This window comes from Triturus cristatus, chromosome 10 (assembly GCF_964204655.1).
Source record: "Triturus cristatus chromosome 10, aTriCri1.1, whole genome shotgun sequence".
Classification (NCBI taxonomy): Eukaryota; Metazoa; Chordata; class Amphibia; order Caudata; family Salamandridae; genus Triturus; species Triturus cristatus.
The window spans coordinates 1,122,261,712-1,122,277,854 of NC_140593.1; the positions used below are offsets into that span (position 1 = coordinate 1,122,261,712).

The window sequence follows — 16,143 nt, forward strand, 5'->3', positions numbered from 1 at the left end:
TTCCAGCTACTGAGCAAAGGCTCGGCTTCTCTGAACTTATGCAAGTAATTCATAGTCCTGTTACCATGGAATATTCCTACCCCCTCGCATTCAGTGTAGACACTTAGACGCTTGTACACGCACGCACAGTCAGTATAGAACAGATTCTGTCCGAGAGTCCTTCTTTTTTGGATAACATAGTTCTTTAAACATAGGATGTTAGATATGATTTGGGATTAGGTTGACTTGACCCCCCAGACTTTTTGTCTCCACATGTAGAGCTAAATGTCAAGTCCCCTTCACCCCCTAGTTGCACGTCAATTACACGTCATGCTGCTGCGCGCGCATCTATGCCAAGTATTATCTTATAGATCCACCTATATGTGACATCATAACCAATTATGTTCCTTTTTACTCCTTATTACACCCATTTTTGGTTACGCAGATAAATCGTCATTTTCCTTATCAATTGTTACGCCTACTGCATTCGCTTCATTGTAATGTATGTACTATAAAAGTTACTTCTTGTCAATAAAGTATGTACTTCACTTCCTGAACCTCCGTGGTGATGGAACTTGGAGCAACCGATTATAATCGATCATTGGAATAAGGCCCATTCCGAACCTCTAATACCACGGATTCTGCCTCTCATTTTACTGAGCTATTTTATTATGTTTCTGTATCAAATTAAGTCCAGGTAAAGGAATTTTATTTACCACAGTTCGTATATTGTTCTGCACAAGAAAAAAATCACATCACAACTTTCACACCAATTGCAATGCGAAACAAATTCCGGCGATAAGACACATTAGCACCAGGGATTTTACACCTGCTTTCTGCTGGTGTTAAGCAGGACAACTACCTGCAACATGAAAGGGAACACAGCCAAGAGCCACACCAGAACACCCACAGGTGCCATAGAGTCAATGAGCATGATACAGGGATACCCATGAGGGCCAGAAGACTCATCTCAACAACTCCAGGACCGCCAATGCCCCCCAAACCCACATCTTAGTAAGTGTGTCCCTGTGGTCATTGTCTTAGCATGATAGGCACGAGCCCTGCAACATCACAGTGTGCTGTCACCTCAGCGTTGGCAGTGAGCCTAGATGTGTAGCTACGCACGCATCCTCCTGCATGCACAACTGGCGTGTGCTGGTCTGGGGTTCACAGGTCAGTGCAGGGGTGTGCCTATCCGGCAAGGGGAACGGGGTGTCTCGGACATGTCTGTGTACAGGAAGTGCGGTAAGTGTGTCTGTGTTCTGGTGTGGCCTGCTACAAGAGCCGCAGCAGTCGATGTTGTAAAGTGGCATGCACCACCTCCAAACGGCACTGTGATGTTGTAGTTGGAATGTAGCAGGACATGCGCAAATAGGCATTACAATGGTGTGCCGTACGAGTGCACGAGATACAACAGCGCACCGTACAAAAGTGTGGGGGCTCGTGGGAGGGAGGAGCAGCCGTTTGGCAACATAACACACAGTGAACTCGACCATGTGCCACATGCTGGGCATCTCATCCATGATGACCACGGTCGCAGACATCCCACAACACCAACGACTGGCCTTTGTACACATCCTGTATGAATGCAGTGTGGTTTTCACTTCTATGCTCGTTCAGTGGTTTGATGTTGGCGGGTTGTGTGACTTGTGCTCCTTGTTGGTGTGTTTCATTTTGGCCATTGTTAGTCTATATGTGTGTTGTACTTAATTGTGCATGTGTGCCATTCTGCCCATCTCCCCCCCTCCCCCCACTCCCTGCTTCTTCCTCTTCCTAGTGCTGTTGTATCTATAATTTTATTGCTGCACACATAAATACATGTAAAGAATACATTAGAATAGTTCCTTGATTCTTTTAGGTTTCAAAACTTCTCTATTGGTTTCTTTTTAATTTTCCATATGAACTGTTTTTTTAATATTCAACAACACATAGAAGTCAGAAGTGCAACGTATTCTATCAACACACTTTCTAGAACATTCTACAACACGTGCAGGTTAAAAGTTCATCAATTTTTTAAAACTTAACGATATTTTTTGTAACATTTTCTTGAATATTTAACGACACGTGCAGGTTAAAAGTTGACGATTGTTTTAAGTTCGAACAGTGCCTTCCAAATGCAAGTAGCAGGTGTGGTTGAGCTGAGCAAATTTTATCCTATGATATGTACTCCACGTTGAAACTGCTTTTTCTTAACCAATCACAAAGATGCTTTTCCACAAAACTAATGTGCACCCTACTTTTAAAAAACAATGCTTTTCATGATATCTTTAGAGATAAGTTATAGATAGGAATTAGCATTTAAAAAACCTTTGAAATTCACTGAAAAAACCATAGGTTTCATGCACGTTATAGTTAGGAATTAGCATTTAAAAAACCTTTGAAATTCACTGAAAAAACCCTAGGTTTCAGGCACGTTATAGTTAGGAATTAGCATTTAAAAAAACCTTAGAAATTCACTGAAAAAAACATAGGTTTCAGGGGCGTTATAGTTAGCTGGACATTTCCCTCATAGAAAACCCTAGAAATTCCCCTGTTATAGTTAGTTCAGCTAACTATAACTCGCGCCCCCGCAATGCACTGCTGATGACGTCACATATTACATCACTCATGACATGGTCAGTGACATCACTGATGACATCACTGATGACATCACTGATGACATCACTGATGACGTCATCCATGTGATAAATTAGTACATCTTCTCACACCCTAATATAACCTTTGATACACCGACTCAATATTTCAGACGGCCATTTTGACAACCATAGTTACTCCAATACCAATAACTACTCGCCCACTCATTGACTTTTAGGTCTACATACATGTCCACTCACTCACCTGTACAGTCACTCATACTTACAGTCACTCTGTGCATTTATATACCTATATAGACACTCACACACCACCAATCATCCATTGAGGTACTGACACATCTAGTCAGTCTTGCAAATAATTAATCACAGTCCAATTTACTCACCTATACAGTTAAACGTACTCAAGTTCACTTACTCATAAAAATACTAACACATTCTGTGTCTTCCTGCAGAAAAATAAACAGCACATGACACAGATATCATTGCAGTATGGTGCATACAGCCACTCCCAAAATCACACACTCTCACATATAGATAGTTATATACTCTTACACACATATACACTGCGTTTCACATATGTAGTTACTGACACATGTACAACTGAGATATACATTCAATCACTAACACACCCATACGTACACTCGCCCAACCATACAGTCCATCACAGATGCACTCTTAAAACTATGCACCCACTGAATCACCCACTCACACATCTAGTCACAGAGTCACACACACCCTACCCACACAAACACTCAGGCACCCATACAGATACTCAGACAACCAATCAATAACCCATATAGACACTCATATAGCTATTCACAAAACCATAGAGCCACTTATACACCAACACACAGAACCATAAAGACATTCACACAGTTTAGTCACTAGTCTGCAGTAAGATACATTTAATGACTCACTTATAGAGTCAGTTGTGCACCTAGAAAATCATCCATTCACACACTTGTACACCCACTTATTCTTCAACAGGCCTTTCCCTATATATATTAAACATAATAAAACTGTTCAGAAACACATACTCAATGGATGATGGCATCAGTGATGTCATCAGTGATGTCATCAGTGATGTCACTGACCATGTCATGAGTGATGTAATATGTGACGTCATCAGCAGTGCATTGCGGGGGCGCGAGTTATAGTTAGCTGAACTAACTATAACAGGGAAATTTCTAGGGTTTTCTACGAGGGAAATGTCCAGCTAACTATAACGCCCCTGAAACCTATGGTTTTTTCAGTGAATATATATATATATATATATATATATATATATATAGAGAGAGAGAGAGAGAGAGAGAGAGAGAGAGAGAGAGAAGAGAGAGAGAGAGAGTCTCTACCAGATAATACGTTTATCATTTTGTAGACGGGATATAAGCTCACTTATTAAACAAAAACAATGTTTACAGTGCTGCTTGCATTACTGGTAATTTGGCACTCACCTGCTCTTGCAGTGACCTGGAGCGGCCCTCTAAAAAGTTGTACTCGTATTTCCATTCCCTGAAAACTATACACAGTATTGAATGTACACATATCTACACATGCCTGTGGGTATCGCTTTTAGTCACTTATAATAACATTTTACAACTTCGTTTCTAAATAGGTGTTGCCTGTGAAACTGTGTCTTTCAAAGACTGGGTGGACAACAATGTTGGGAAATTCGTATTACAGGCCACATTTTCAGATCTCGTCCTGTTCAACCAGAAGCTGAATACGGTAAGATAATCCCTTTCCCCTTCCAAAACTTCACACAGCTTGTACAAATATCTGCTCACTTAAAACAATAATAATGCATACAATTGCAGGTTAACAGGACCTGTGGTCATGACATTTATCTTTTAATTTACTATGGAAAATTGCGGGTAATCCATAATTGCAGGGTCCGAGGTGTGATAGAAGGAAATGTTAGTTTATATTGGTGTGTACAATATAATTCGCAAATCTATGTCTATTACAGAAATATGATATAAAACATGTAAGGGAGCGAGATGAAAACACTATCCTGGTCACATCCTCTCGCAATTATTCACCAGATAACTAGAATGACCAGTGTGCTTTAGGGGCTATCACATTAACAGCCTTATCAACCATTGTTTATAGGATCCGCTTATATTTGATACCGTCAATAATGGAATACTCTGTCACATATTTAGGATATTCCACAGTGCACTGTTTCCATTCAAGATACAAGTTTGTGTGTCTTTTCTGCTACCAAGATCCCAAATCACAATAGATGGACCTAAGAGGAATGTGCACATATCTGAGGTCCACGGTATAAACATTAGGGAACGGCACATTAGCCAAATAGTCGATAACTTTTTGATGTTATGCACGAGTGTGGGGCAATCACTGGTGTGCAATGACCAGTGAAAGGCTACCTGCATCACAACTTCCTTACCATCATATAAGGTATTTCCACCTATACCTCAAAGCCGATACCAAGTAGTTTAAACCAAGTATTGATCAAGCTATGGTCAGGGGCATAACACAGGCCTCCGCATCCCCTGCGGTGTGGGGGCCCCAGCTGCAGGGGGCCCCCTCAGCACAATACTCGGGTCTGAGCTAGTCAGAGGTGAAGCATACCCATTTGTTGGACTAGATTCTTATTATAGTTGGGGAAACAATGTAGGCTAGTATTTCAAAGTGCTTCTAGTGTGTGATAAAGAACTAAAAGGAGGCTCCATGAAATAACTATTTGCCTAGGATCACAACATTTTGTGAAGCAGGGAAGCCGGGATTGATCCCAGATTTTTCTGTTTCACACTGTACAATTCAGCAGCTAGACAGGTGGGGAACAACCTTTACAACGCAACTTTTACAACGCACTACCTTTACAACGCATTTTTTACAACGCATAATCCATTACAACGCATGACATTACAACGCATGACACTACAACGCATTTTTAAAAACTACCTTTACAACGCATTCCATTACAACGCATACTACCATTACAACGCATACCATTACAACGCATAATATTACACTACACTATCCAACACTTACCCTACTGTTGCACCCCCTGGAGTTAGAATAGTAATTTTTACCCCTATACTATCCAACACTTACCCTACTGATGCACCCCCTGGAGTTAGAATAGTAATTTTTACCCCTATACTATCCAACACTTACCCTACTGATGCACCCCCTGGAGTTAGAATAGTAATTTTTACCCCTATACTATCCAACACTTACCCTACTGTTGCACCCCCTGGAGTTAGAATAGTAATTTTTACCCCTATACTATCCAACACTTACCCTACTGTTGCACCCCCTGGAGTTAGAATAGTAATTTTTACCCCTATACTATCCAACACTTACCCTACTGTTGCACCCCCTGGAGTTAGAATAGTAATTTTTACCCCTATTCTATCCAACACTTACCCTACTGTTGCACCCCCTGGAGTTAGAATAGTAATTTTTACCCCTATACTATCCAACACTTACCCTACTGTTGCACCCCCTGGAGTTAGAATAGTAATTTTTACCCCTATACTATCCAACACTTACCCTACTGTTGCACCCCCTGGAGTTAGAATAGTAATTTTTACCCCTATACTATCCAACACTTACCCTACTGTTGCACCCCCTGGAGTTAGAATAGTAATTTTTACCCCTATACTATCCAACACTTACCCCACTGTTGCACCCCCTGGAGTTAGAATAGTAATTTTACCCCTATACTATCCAACACTTACCCTACTGTTGCACCCCCTGGAGTTAGAAAAGTAATTTTTACCCCTATACTATCTAATACTTACCTTAAATGTAATTTAATATTATGCGTTGTAATGGTATGCGTTGTAAAGGTAGTATGAGTTGTAATGGTAATGCGTTGTAAAGGTATTTTTTAAAAATGCGTTGTAGTGTCATGCGTTGTAATGTCATGCGTTGTAATGGATTATGCGTTGTAAAAAATGCGTTGTAAGTGCATGCGTTGTAATAGTGTGCGTTGTAACGTCATACATCCAGACAGGTATATTATCTGACTTCAAAAGTTAATTAATGCTTTGCCCTTAGTTCTTGGAGGACGAGATTATAGCATGGGTGACAGGTGGAATCTACATTTTCTGCAGTTTTATATAGTGCAAACCTTGCCCAACGACATATGCGTGCTTCACAACACTCACAGAACGAAGGGATATTTGCCAGGAAACCAGAATGCTGAGTTGAGGCCTGGATTCGAACCTGGTAGATAAATGTTAAATGATCGGGACAACAGCTGTACCCACTAAGAGACATCACGGTGGCTTGCCCACTTCTACACAGTAGGCCTTGTTTGTGTTTGAATTTTTAGTTTCTTGAAAAGTTGAGTGCAGAACTGTCCTTTTCGAGCTCGGACAGTTCTGAAAATAACATGCACTTTCAAAAACTTCCTTTAGTCACGCTCTGCAGACTCCTTTATATCCGAACAAAATATTTCGCACAATAAACGTAATAAAACGTACTTTAATTTGCATGATAATATGAGGGGGGAGGGGCTGATTAGAGAAGTGGTGTAGCTACACTGGTTGAGCTCAGAGGGAGTGTTCCTCTATAATCTGTGGTGGCCTCAGTGGCAGTGCGGGCAGCTCAGTCTGGCACAGCAGTTGGAGGTGGGCAGGACAGGGATGATGGTAGGGAAGGTCAGCAAAGCAAAATGCTTGATTCAAGGGGAGCCGACTTGCTTGCTTTTCTGGGCCATTGGTAAAATCCTGCTGCAGGGTTCTTTTCTTCAATTCCTGAATCTCCTGCCAGTACACAACATGGCTGACAGTAAACGCCGTTGCTTCTCTCTTGGGTCCATGTAGATAAAATCAGTGGAGTCTGGACTCATGCGGGTCTGGAAAAAGCAATAGTAAAAGCCCACTGCACGCTCCAACATGGTTGCTCCTTCCATAAGCCCCGGCCCACCTATCCCAATGGCCAACGGTAGTTGCAGAGATAAGTGACACACCGATCTTTCATTGTCTCTATAGACCAGCCGCATCCCTGGTCATTTACTTTAATGGCACCACTCCAAACACACCCTGGACCATTGTAAACAACATCCAAAAGAGAATCTGTACTACGAAATGAACACCCACCACTCCCACTGCTATTTCATCACAGGCCAAGCTTATGTTTGTCGGGCGAGCAAGACAACACACTGTAGGATTGTGGTCTTCAAACATTTTAATCCTGCATACCCCCCCAGTAAAGAAATAAAATTCATCTGGCTCTCTCAGATTTGTCACAATTATTCTATTAAATGGGCAATGTTTAAATATGTCTCGTCTTATTTAAACACACGACATATTCAAACATTGCAGTCAAATTCTGCTACCTTTTTGCCAGCTAGGAAATAAATGGCAAAAAAAGCTAGTGATCGCCCATTACAGAGCGGCTGAGTGCAGCTTATTTTTCCCCACGCCTACAACAAAGCTCTGCTTACAGCATAATTCTTCTTTTGGCCAGAACCTGCCCCCCTCCCCGGATTACTTAAGGACCCGTCCCCAAGTTTAAAGAAGCCTGCTGTAGGAGCATCACAAGCTATTCGTTCAACCCCTCATCCCAGGGGCATGACATAAGCCCCTGCAGCTCCCTCTCAGCACAGTCCCCTTGCCTGAGAGCTCCTGATTGAGCCCGGAGGGGGGCCCCCTCCAGGTACCTTGCAGGGGGTCCCCCTCACTGGCTATGGTGAGCCTTAATTTGCAGGAACCCAATCTGAAATTTGCTGTCATGGATAGTAACAAAGGATTATACATTCTGGACTTTGTCCCCTCAGCTCCTAATGGAAAAATAAAACAAGCAATTGCAATGCAATACTTCTCGCATTTACGCGAGTTTAAGCTATGGGCATTGTAAGTGACAATGCCTACTATTTTTGTTTTGTTTATTAAAACATAAATAAAAGGCATTGTCATTTACAATGCCAATAACTTAAACTTGCGAAAATGCGAAACCTATTGCATTGCAAATGGTTTAAGTTTAAAACTGAGCGCGGCCCCGCTTTCAAGGACACAGCACTTGTTTTTATTTTAAACTTTAATTCGAGTGCTGTGTCCTTGAAGCTGCGCCGTGCTCAGGTTTAAAGTTAAACAAGAAAATAATGAAAAGCTAGGCATTACATCAATGTCTGTGTCAACTACTTTTAAAAAAGTCAATAGCCACTAAATGGCTGACAACAAACCTGATGGAGAACCCTGTAAGTCAAAGCATCAAGCCTGCTCAACCACAGTAGAAAATGGACGAAAGAGGCTGTCAAAAAGCCCCTTTCTTTATCAGTATGTATGTATATATGTTGAGGTGTGTGGCGTGAGTCTGATAACATGAGTTGTCAACAGACATCACACATAGAGCTGCCTGTAGGCAAGCTTTAGAAAGGAATTGGAGGTGAATATTTTTTATTCAAATAATTATATTTAAGGGGTGCCACATTTGAATGCACCAACAAGTAAACATACCTGTGTTACAAGGACAGGAGTAAACTTTCGAAAGCAGCTGCCGGATTGCTTCATTCTTCCAGAGTGGAGCAGGTGCTGAATCACTCAATGCCCACAGGGCATGCAATGGGCCTTGAACCTACCGGAGTTTGGTAGGTAGAGAAAATAGTACAAAATAACCGGCTGAATGAAGACATAGTGGTCTGATGTTTAATACTCATTGGAATGTGGAATTCATACACCGCCTGGTTAGCAAAAAGGTGTGAATTTGCAATGTGACCCCTATACTAATAGGTTGCAGGAGGTCAAGAGTTACCTGCCTAATGTGACAAGTCTTAATTTACAACCCCCATAGACTGACTGAATTTAGGGATGGAGTCCTGCAAAGGACGGCGGACCGCCATCTCTGCATTTACATTCTCAAACGGTAAACATTTATATTAAAGCTGCTTCTGCCTCTATCGTGAAAGGTGCGGATTTAAAAAAAATTAAAAAATCAATTAGGGAAGATATTGAGGGAGCCAGTAGAGATCTGGGCGACTGCCTGCGCCCCCTGAGGTCAGCCTTTATGATGGCCAAAGGGGAAGCCGCCCCCTTTGGGAATGAGTTACCACTATACCACAGCTGTGGCACAAACCATACACAAATATATTTAGGACTCGTGAATAGGAGGAGGGAGGGCCTGTTTACCGTTCAGCAAGGGTTGCAAAAGCTCCTATGAATCACAGTTTTTTCCGACCAATACACATTGTGTAAAGCCCTTTTGAGTTTGCACACCCTGTAATTTTGCTAATCGCAGGGTTTTGTACATCAGGCCCTCGAGGACGATGAATTGTAAGGGAAGTGGAGGACTGGAAATAGTGACCGGTTGACTTGGAAGCATCGCGCACCCATGAGAAGTTAAACGACCTTGGAGTACAACCGAGGCGGGACTTTTACAATAAAACCGGCGCCACTGATGGGGTCCGATTTCTGAGTCTGGGAAGACATTGAGTTACAAGGCCTAGGGAAGAAAAACTACTCAAAAATTCCTAAAGAGTATCGCTCTGTTGTGTCCAAAACAAACCACAACGGATTCTACCATAAACACCACAAGCACAGTCAACCAAACGCAACTGCTTGGAAAACGAGGGACCACAAACTAATACGATCTAAACGTTCATTTCACAAACAGGACACAGACCAAGTTTGTGAGCCAGCACACACGTGCCTCACACGATTACTAAATCCGAAATACAAATACAATCCCTGAAACGCTTGAACAAAGACCCTCTAATGACTACCCAAACGGGACATGCCACAAGCGACATTTCCAACCTGTCTTTTTCACCACTGACGTTTTATTTCAACAAAAAAATTAAAGAAGTCAACAAATTTAGGCACAGATATTACAAGCGATAAGAAAGGTTTCGTCCCATGTTGAAGGTGTTTTTTTCTAATACTCTTTTCCATTACTTAAACGCAATCCTCTTACCTAAGGAATTTAATGTCCACTAATAGCAAACTCACCTTAAAATCTGGGCAACTTCCAAGCGAAGAGAAATCACAGATGGAACATGACATGAGCTGTTTGGATGCTTCAGTTTTCCAACCTGAAAACAACGTCATGGAAATTATGTTCCCTCGCACTCTGCGGAACATTTTAGAAAACATTTCCGCATTCAGCATTAGATCCTGAGAATTTTTAATTGTCAGGTTCACTCTGTTTCGTCATCGCATATTAAAGATGTCAACCAATGTCACGTTCTTCACAACAGCACAGCTAATTTTCAAGTAAATCTTAAATCGGCAAAATGTATTTATTATATAGACTTTAGTTTAAGGGAAAATCCGCTTCCAAAACTGGAGAATGACGCATCAGCTGAAACACAGAGTTTTCCTGAACTTGGACCTGTTTGAATTGGAAGTTAATGCACAACTTATCTGCAAGGTCTACTACGCACTGGCAAAAAAAAAAGCAGTTCCACTCGCACATAAGGAAACAAACAATGTTTGTACTTACTTTTACTTCTGTGCTCGCCAATCGCCCCAATCTAAAGTAAACGAGCTGGCGGCCCTGGAAATGCCTCCCTTGCCTGCCATTTGTGTTATAGTATTATATTTGTAGACGGAGCGGTGGGGAAAGGGAGGGAGTCCTGCGATGGGTGGAAAGAGTGAGAGGTAAATACGGGCTCCAAGCTAAAACAGGCTTCTTAGACAAATCATCAGTAAAGCCTTGGTAAGGGAATCCTACCGACAGAGGGAGTAGGTCTAGTGTTGCGCGGCGATGCGTTGGTACGGGTTACAAAGGGGATACAAGCTGAGAATTAGGTGCCATGCTTACCAAGAAAGGGCTGGCTCTAAGGGAGTCTGTTTTCGGTAATTACGTTAACAGGCACCAAAGGCACACAGCTGCCGAAGATAAAGTGCAGCGGCAGTTGTGCCGATTTTAATTTTAAAAATTAAAGCATGGTCGCCATAATTGCATGCAGCTGTAGCCCCTGAACATAACATAAAGCGCGGGGTGCAACGTGCTGGCAAAAAAAAAAGCAATTCCACTCGCACATAAGAAAACAAAGGTGCGGCCACCTTATTAAAGGTGAAGCCCAAAAACATAAGATAAAACGCAGCATGCATCGCGCCGGATAATATAACAAAGGGCCACGCGGTCACCCTGGCTCTGCACACCCCCAGGTCTCCTTTGAGAACGAGGCGCAAGAGCCCTGCAGCACTAGAAGGCAGCGCGAGGCTGGACTCTCGGGGGGATTGAGGGGAAGACGCGAGCTACGAGAAGTCAACAACATCACAAGGGGGGGCGGGGGTTGTAACAGTGAAGGAGACTGCCAGGCTTAATTATCTTTCAAGATAGTCCTTAATATGATGTGGCGATTCGTCACATTTGCTGATCAGCACAAGTCGCACCGGCGCAAGACAGAACTAATACTGAAAACAAGCATTGGCCGCACGCGCGCCTCGCGCTTTAAGTTTAATAAAAAAAAAAGACAAGCCCGGTGGAGCGTGGGGTGCGCGCGCTTGGGGGCGGGGGAGCGGACCCTTTTGAAGTGCTCTCAAAAAGCGGATTGGATGGCGGCGCGATGCGCGTGATTGTGCGCGTGCTAGCCATGCAATCCGCTTTTTGGGAGCACTTTTCAAACCCGTATTCTATAGTCTCGCTTTGCGATCGCTTACGCGATGGCAAGGCGAGACCTAAAAATAAGGTAATCACAGAGAAAACAGACACAAATACCTTACTGAGATGTGGTAGTATCTACCTGAGCCCACTGAGAGAACATCTACCATTGAGGCACTTGCTGTAGTTCAGAGGAACCGCCCGGAGGCTACTGACATTAATCCACAATTAGGCTAAGTAGCATAGACATTATTGAGCTATGGATACCCGACTAGGGTGGTGAGAATTCCTACAAAAGAGCAAGGAGTTATCCACAGCAGTGCCTTCATGCAACCAAGATAAAAAATAGAGCAGAATCAGTCTACAGTATTAAATAAATAAAAATCTATTGGAAAAAAGAAAATCATCAAAAGATGTTGGATATTATCAATGTAGGGGGTAGAAATGCCTCAGTGCTTTTCATTTAAGAATAAGAGTGTGCCTCTTCATCGGGGCGTCGTGAACTCCCCGCTTTACCAGCTACAGCGAGGGTGGGGGTGTTTATTGGGTTCTTATTGGGGGCTCTTATGTGCAACTTGGCAGGTAAAAGCTTATGATTATCACTAATAGAAAGACAGATACACTGATACAAAAAGGAAAGGAGGGAATGGGTGAGTGGATACATGAGTAAGTGAAATGATGGATGGATGGGTGGGTGGATGAAAAGATTGATAGATGTCTGGGTGAAAGGATGGGTGAATGAAAGTAAGGGAGGATGAGTGGGTTGGTGGATGAAAGGATGAATCGATGGATGGATGAGTGGGTTGAAGGATGGATGGATTAAAGAATGGATATGTGGGGGAAAGGATCAGTAGGTAAAAGGATGGATGGGTGGGTGAAAGGATGGATGAGTGGGTGAAAGGATGGATGTGTGAAAGGATGGGTGGCTGGAAGTATAGAAGGGTGAAAGGATGGATGGATGAATGGGTGACAGGATGGGTAGACGAGGCGGTAAAAAGGATGGGTAGATGAGGCGGTGAAAGGATGTGTGGATGAGATGATGGCTAGATGGGTGGCTGAAAGATTGTCAGAGCAAATGGAAATCTGAGGATGGATGGGTTGACGAAAGAATAAATGGAAACCTGAGGGGATGGATGGGTGATAAAAAGATGGCAAAGATAGCCAATCTTAGTAGGGTGGATGGATTAATAGGTTGATGGATGAAAGGAGGGCAGAGTAAATTGAAATCCGAGAGGATATATGAATGGAGGATGGATGAAAGGATGGCAGAGTAAATGGAACTCTTGAAAGGATGGCAGAGTAAATGGCAGAGGATGGATGGATAGATAGCAGAGAAAATGGAAATCTGAGAGTATGGATGGGTGGGTGAAAGCATGGCAGACTGAGTGGTAATTTGAGCGGATGGATGATGGATGGATGGTCAAAAGGATCAATTGATGGATGAAAGGAGTTATTGATGGATGGGTAACTCAAATCTCTGTGACAAACAGCACACGCAGGTTGTATATTCTCTACGCTGGCCTTGTAGGCAGTGGGGCACATGGTATCTGCAGTTGCACAAGATATTGGTAATGGGTTAACTGAACCCAGGAGCAGGAATTCAGTTTTTTGGTTGTTGAGAAATAGCCAGGTACCCTTCATCTAGTATCTGCCATCTTCCTTCTCTAATTTGAACTAAATCTGAGGAATTTAAGATCGGCAGGGGAGACGTTGGTGATTGTTCCCAAAGTAAAGAAGGTGTGCAGAGGTGGTAGTTCTTTCAGCCATTTAGTGCTGAAATTGTGGAATGCTCTGCCCCTGAAGGTTCTTCAAGCCCAGTCGGAATGCCTTTTTTGAAAAACTCGAAACTTGTTTTTTAGCTCAGGATTTATGGGGGTTTAACAGCTGTATTTAGTCCTGGATACCTGTACCTACTAGCATTGGGACATTTCACATGAGGCAGCTATGCGCTTTAGAAAATGCATCATTATTATTATTATTAGAGAAGAGCTATGGAATCCAATGTAGTTAGCTTCCAGGAAATGTGATAATGCATGCTGATGGCTACAAAGGTCAGGGCAGAACCCCATATATCCAATGGCAGTGATTACAGAGAATAAGGAGAACTAGCTTTATTTGCTATATGTGCTTATTCAGAAATTGCATGCTATGAATAGGGCTGTTACTTTGATGCCTCCATGTGATATCAGGCGATTGAGCTGTATCTTATGGTCGCTGGTGTCAAACACAGCAAAGAGGTCCAAGAGGATCTTAGTATGTATAATGCCACATTCTAAGACGAAAATATGTCTTAGACTTGTGTCTGTACATTTGGACACAGTATGGAACTCTTCAGAAATCGAATACATATATTATAGAGAGAGCTATTTGAGATTTACATACCAAGTAAAACAATCCAGAAATAATATGGTCACAAACTACCCGACTGGATCCTTGCATTCGGAGTGCTGGAGGCAGCATTTTCAACAGACATGAAGAGACTTGTGCCTGTTCTTCACCATTAAGAATCCGATCACTGTTTCACTAAACTGTAAATAACCATCTTAATCTTCACACATTGGGCTTCGGCTCTTGAGTTTAAGACAGGGCCTTGATCCATGCTGCATAAGGGTCTGATGTTGACCCTGTGAGGTACAGGTGGTTACAAAAGCATTACTAAGGAGGGGAGCCATTACCAATTGATCTAGAGAATCTATTCATCATGAACTGATTATTAGAAATGTGTTTTGTTAATCTCCAGCACTGGTTCACCTCTGTTCCGGAAATGTTACGTGTGCCCAGGACTTTTGCTCTTCTGAAATTTGTGTTGGTTCTACCCACACACATAGAGGGGTTATAGGGGTTATAGGGTAATTCCCCTTACCTGGTTGCACGTGTTACATTCCTACAGCATACATTACGCACACATTGCAAGGCGCCACACTTCCTGACATTCAAAACCCTACTTTTCAAGTCAGTGTTTTGTTAATCTGTTGGGGATGAGCTGGTAGTTTTGTGAGTTACTGGATATATTACCCATTGTTTGAGCACTGTTCTTGTTGAAAAGAACAACAGAGATATATTATATTTACTATTATTAACAGAAAGATTGGGATTCCAAGAAGAACTACATGATGTATCACTAATGTAGATTAAGTGTGTGGCTCCCAGGTTAAGGAATTCCTTCACTTTGCTGAAATATCAGATAATGGGGTGAATATGATTTCCAGTACCTATTTCTTAGCAGGTTGTAGTTATAAATATTTAATACCTGAGAGCAAATAAATCAGGGTCTTTATTGTATGTCAGTGTGTGAGAAAACTAGTTACTTACCTGTAACTTCAGTTATCCAGTATTGGTATTTTTCAGAGATTCACATGCTTGAATCATCCCCGCCGTTGAGGTGGGAGTCTCACAGTAAACATATATTAGCAGTAATTCGTTTTACCATAGGCTATCATGCATTGAACAGTCACTGTATAAGCCCATCCATATCCTTTTGTAAAATGAACCAAAGTTAAAATGCAACCAATCAGACATCAGCATCGTCTAGAACACTCCACAGAGGCAAGTCCCTCAGATTCTCTATTGCACTTTGTTGTGACTGTGTTTCTCTTCATCTTGGATATTTGGATTTCAAAATGTCAGATTCTTCAAAGAAAGGACTCTTCAGACCTTGTGGGTCATGTTGTAAGAAAAGGCTGCACACTGAGGATCCCCACAAGGGTTGTATTTACTGCTTATACACTCTTCATAAGGTCAAAGACTGTAGGATTTGTAGAACTTTCTCTACTAAGACTTTAAAAGATAGAGAAGGCAGGCTGCCTATTTGGTTAGAAAAACTCAAATCTAAATCTTCTGTGCTCTCTGATAAGGAAGGCAGTTTCAGTTCCCAGACATCCTGTGAATTTTCTAAAAAGAGGGATATATCTTTGGAATCTCCTGAGGGAAATAAAAAAAGCATCAAAAAAGACCCATTGTGAGTCTGCGCATACTGCCTCAAAAAAAAGGGAAGCAACCATTCCCTTCTGAGGAAACATCTGCCTCAAAAACTGCTTCTAAAGAT

The 16,143-nt window shown here is 42.2% G+C and overlaps 1 protein-coding gene across 1 annotated transcript in view; it reads left to right on the forward strand.

Moving 5' to 3' along the window:
- Positions 1-16,143, forward strand: part of LOC146796679 (uncharacterized) — a 482,771-nt gene that overhangs the window by 152,247 nt on the left and 314,381 nt on the right. The window contains exon 90 of the mRNA XM_085631367.1: positions 4,189-4,301. Coding sequence (XP_085487493.1) covers positions 4,189-4,301 — 113 coding nt within the window. The remainder of the gene's footprint in view (positions 1-4,188; positions 4,302-16,143) is intronic.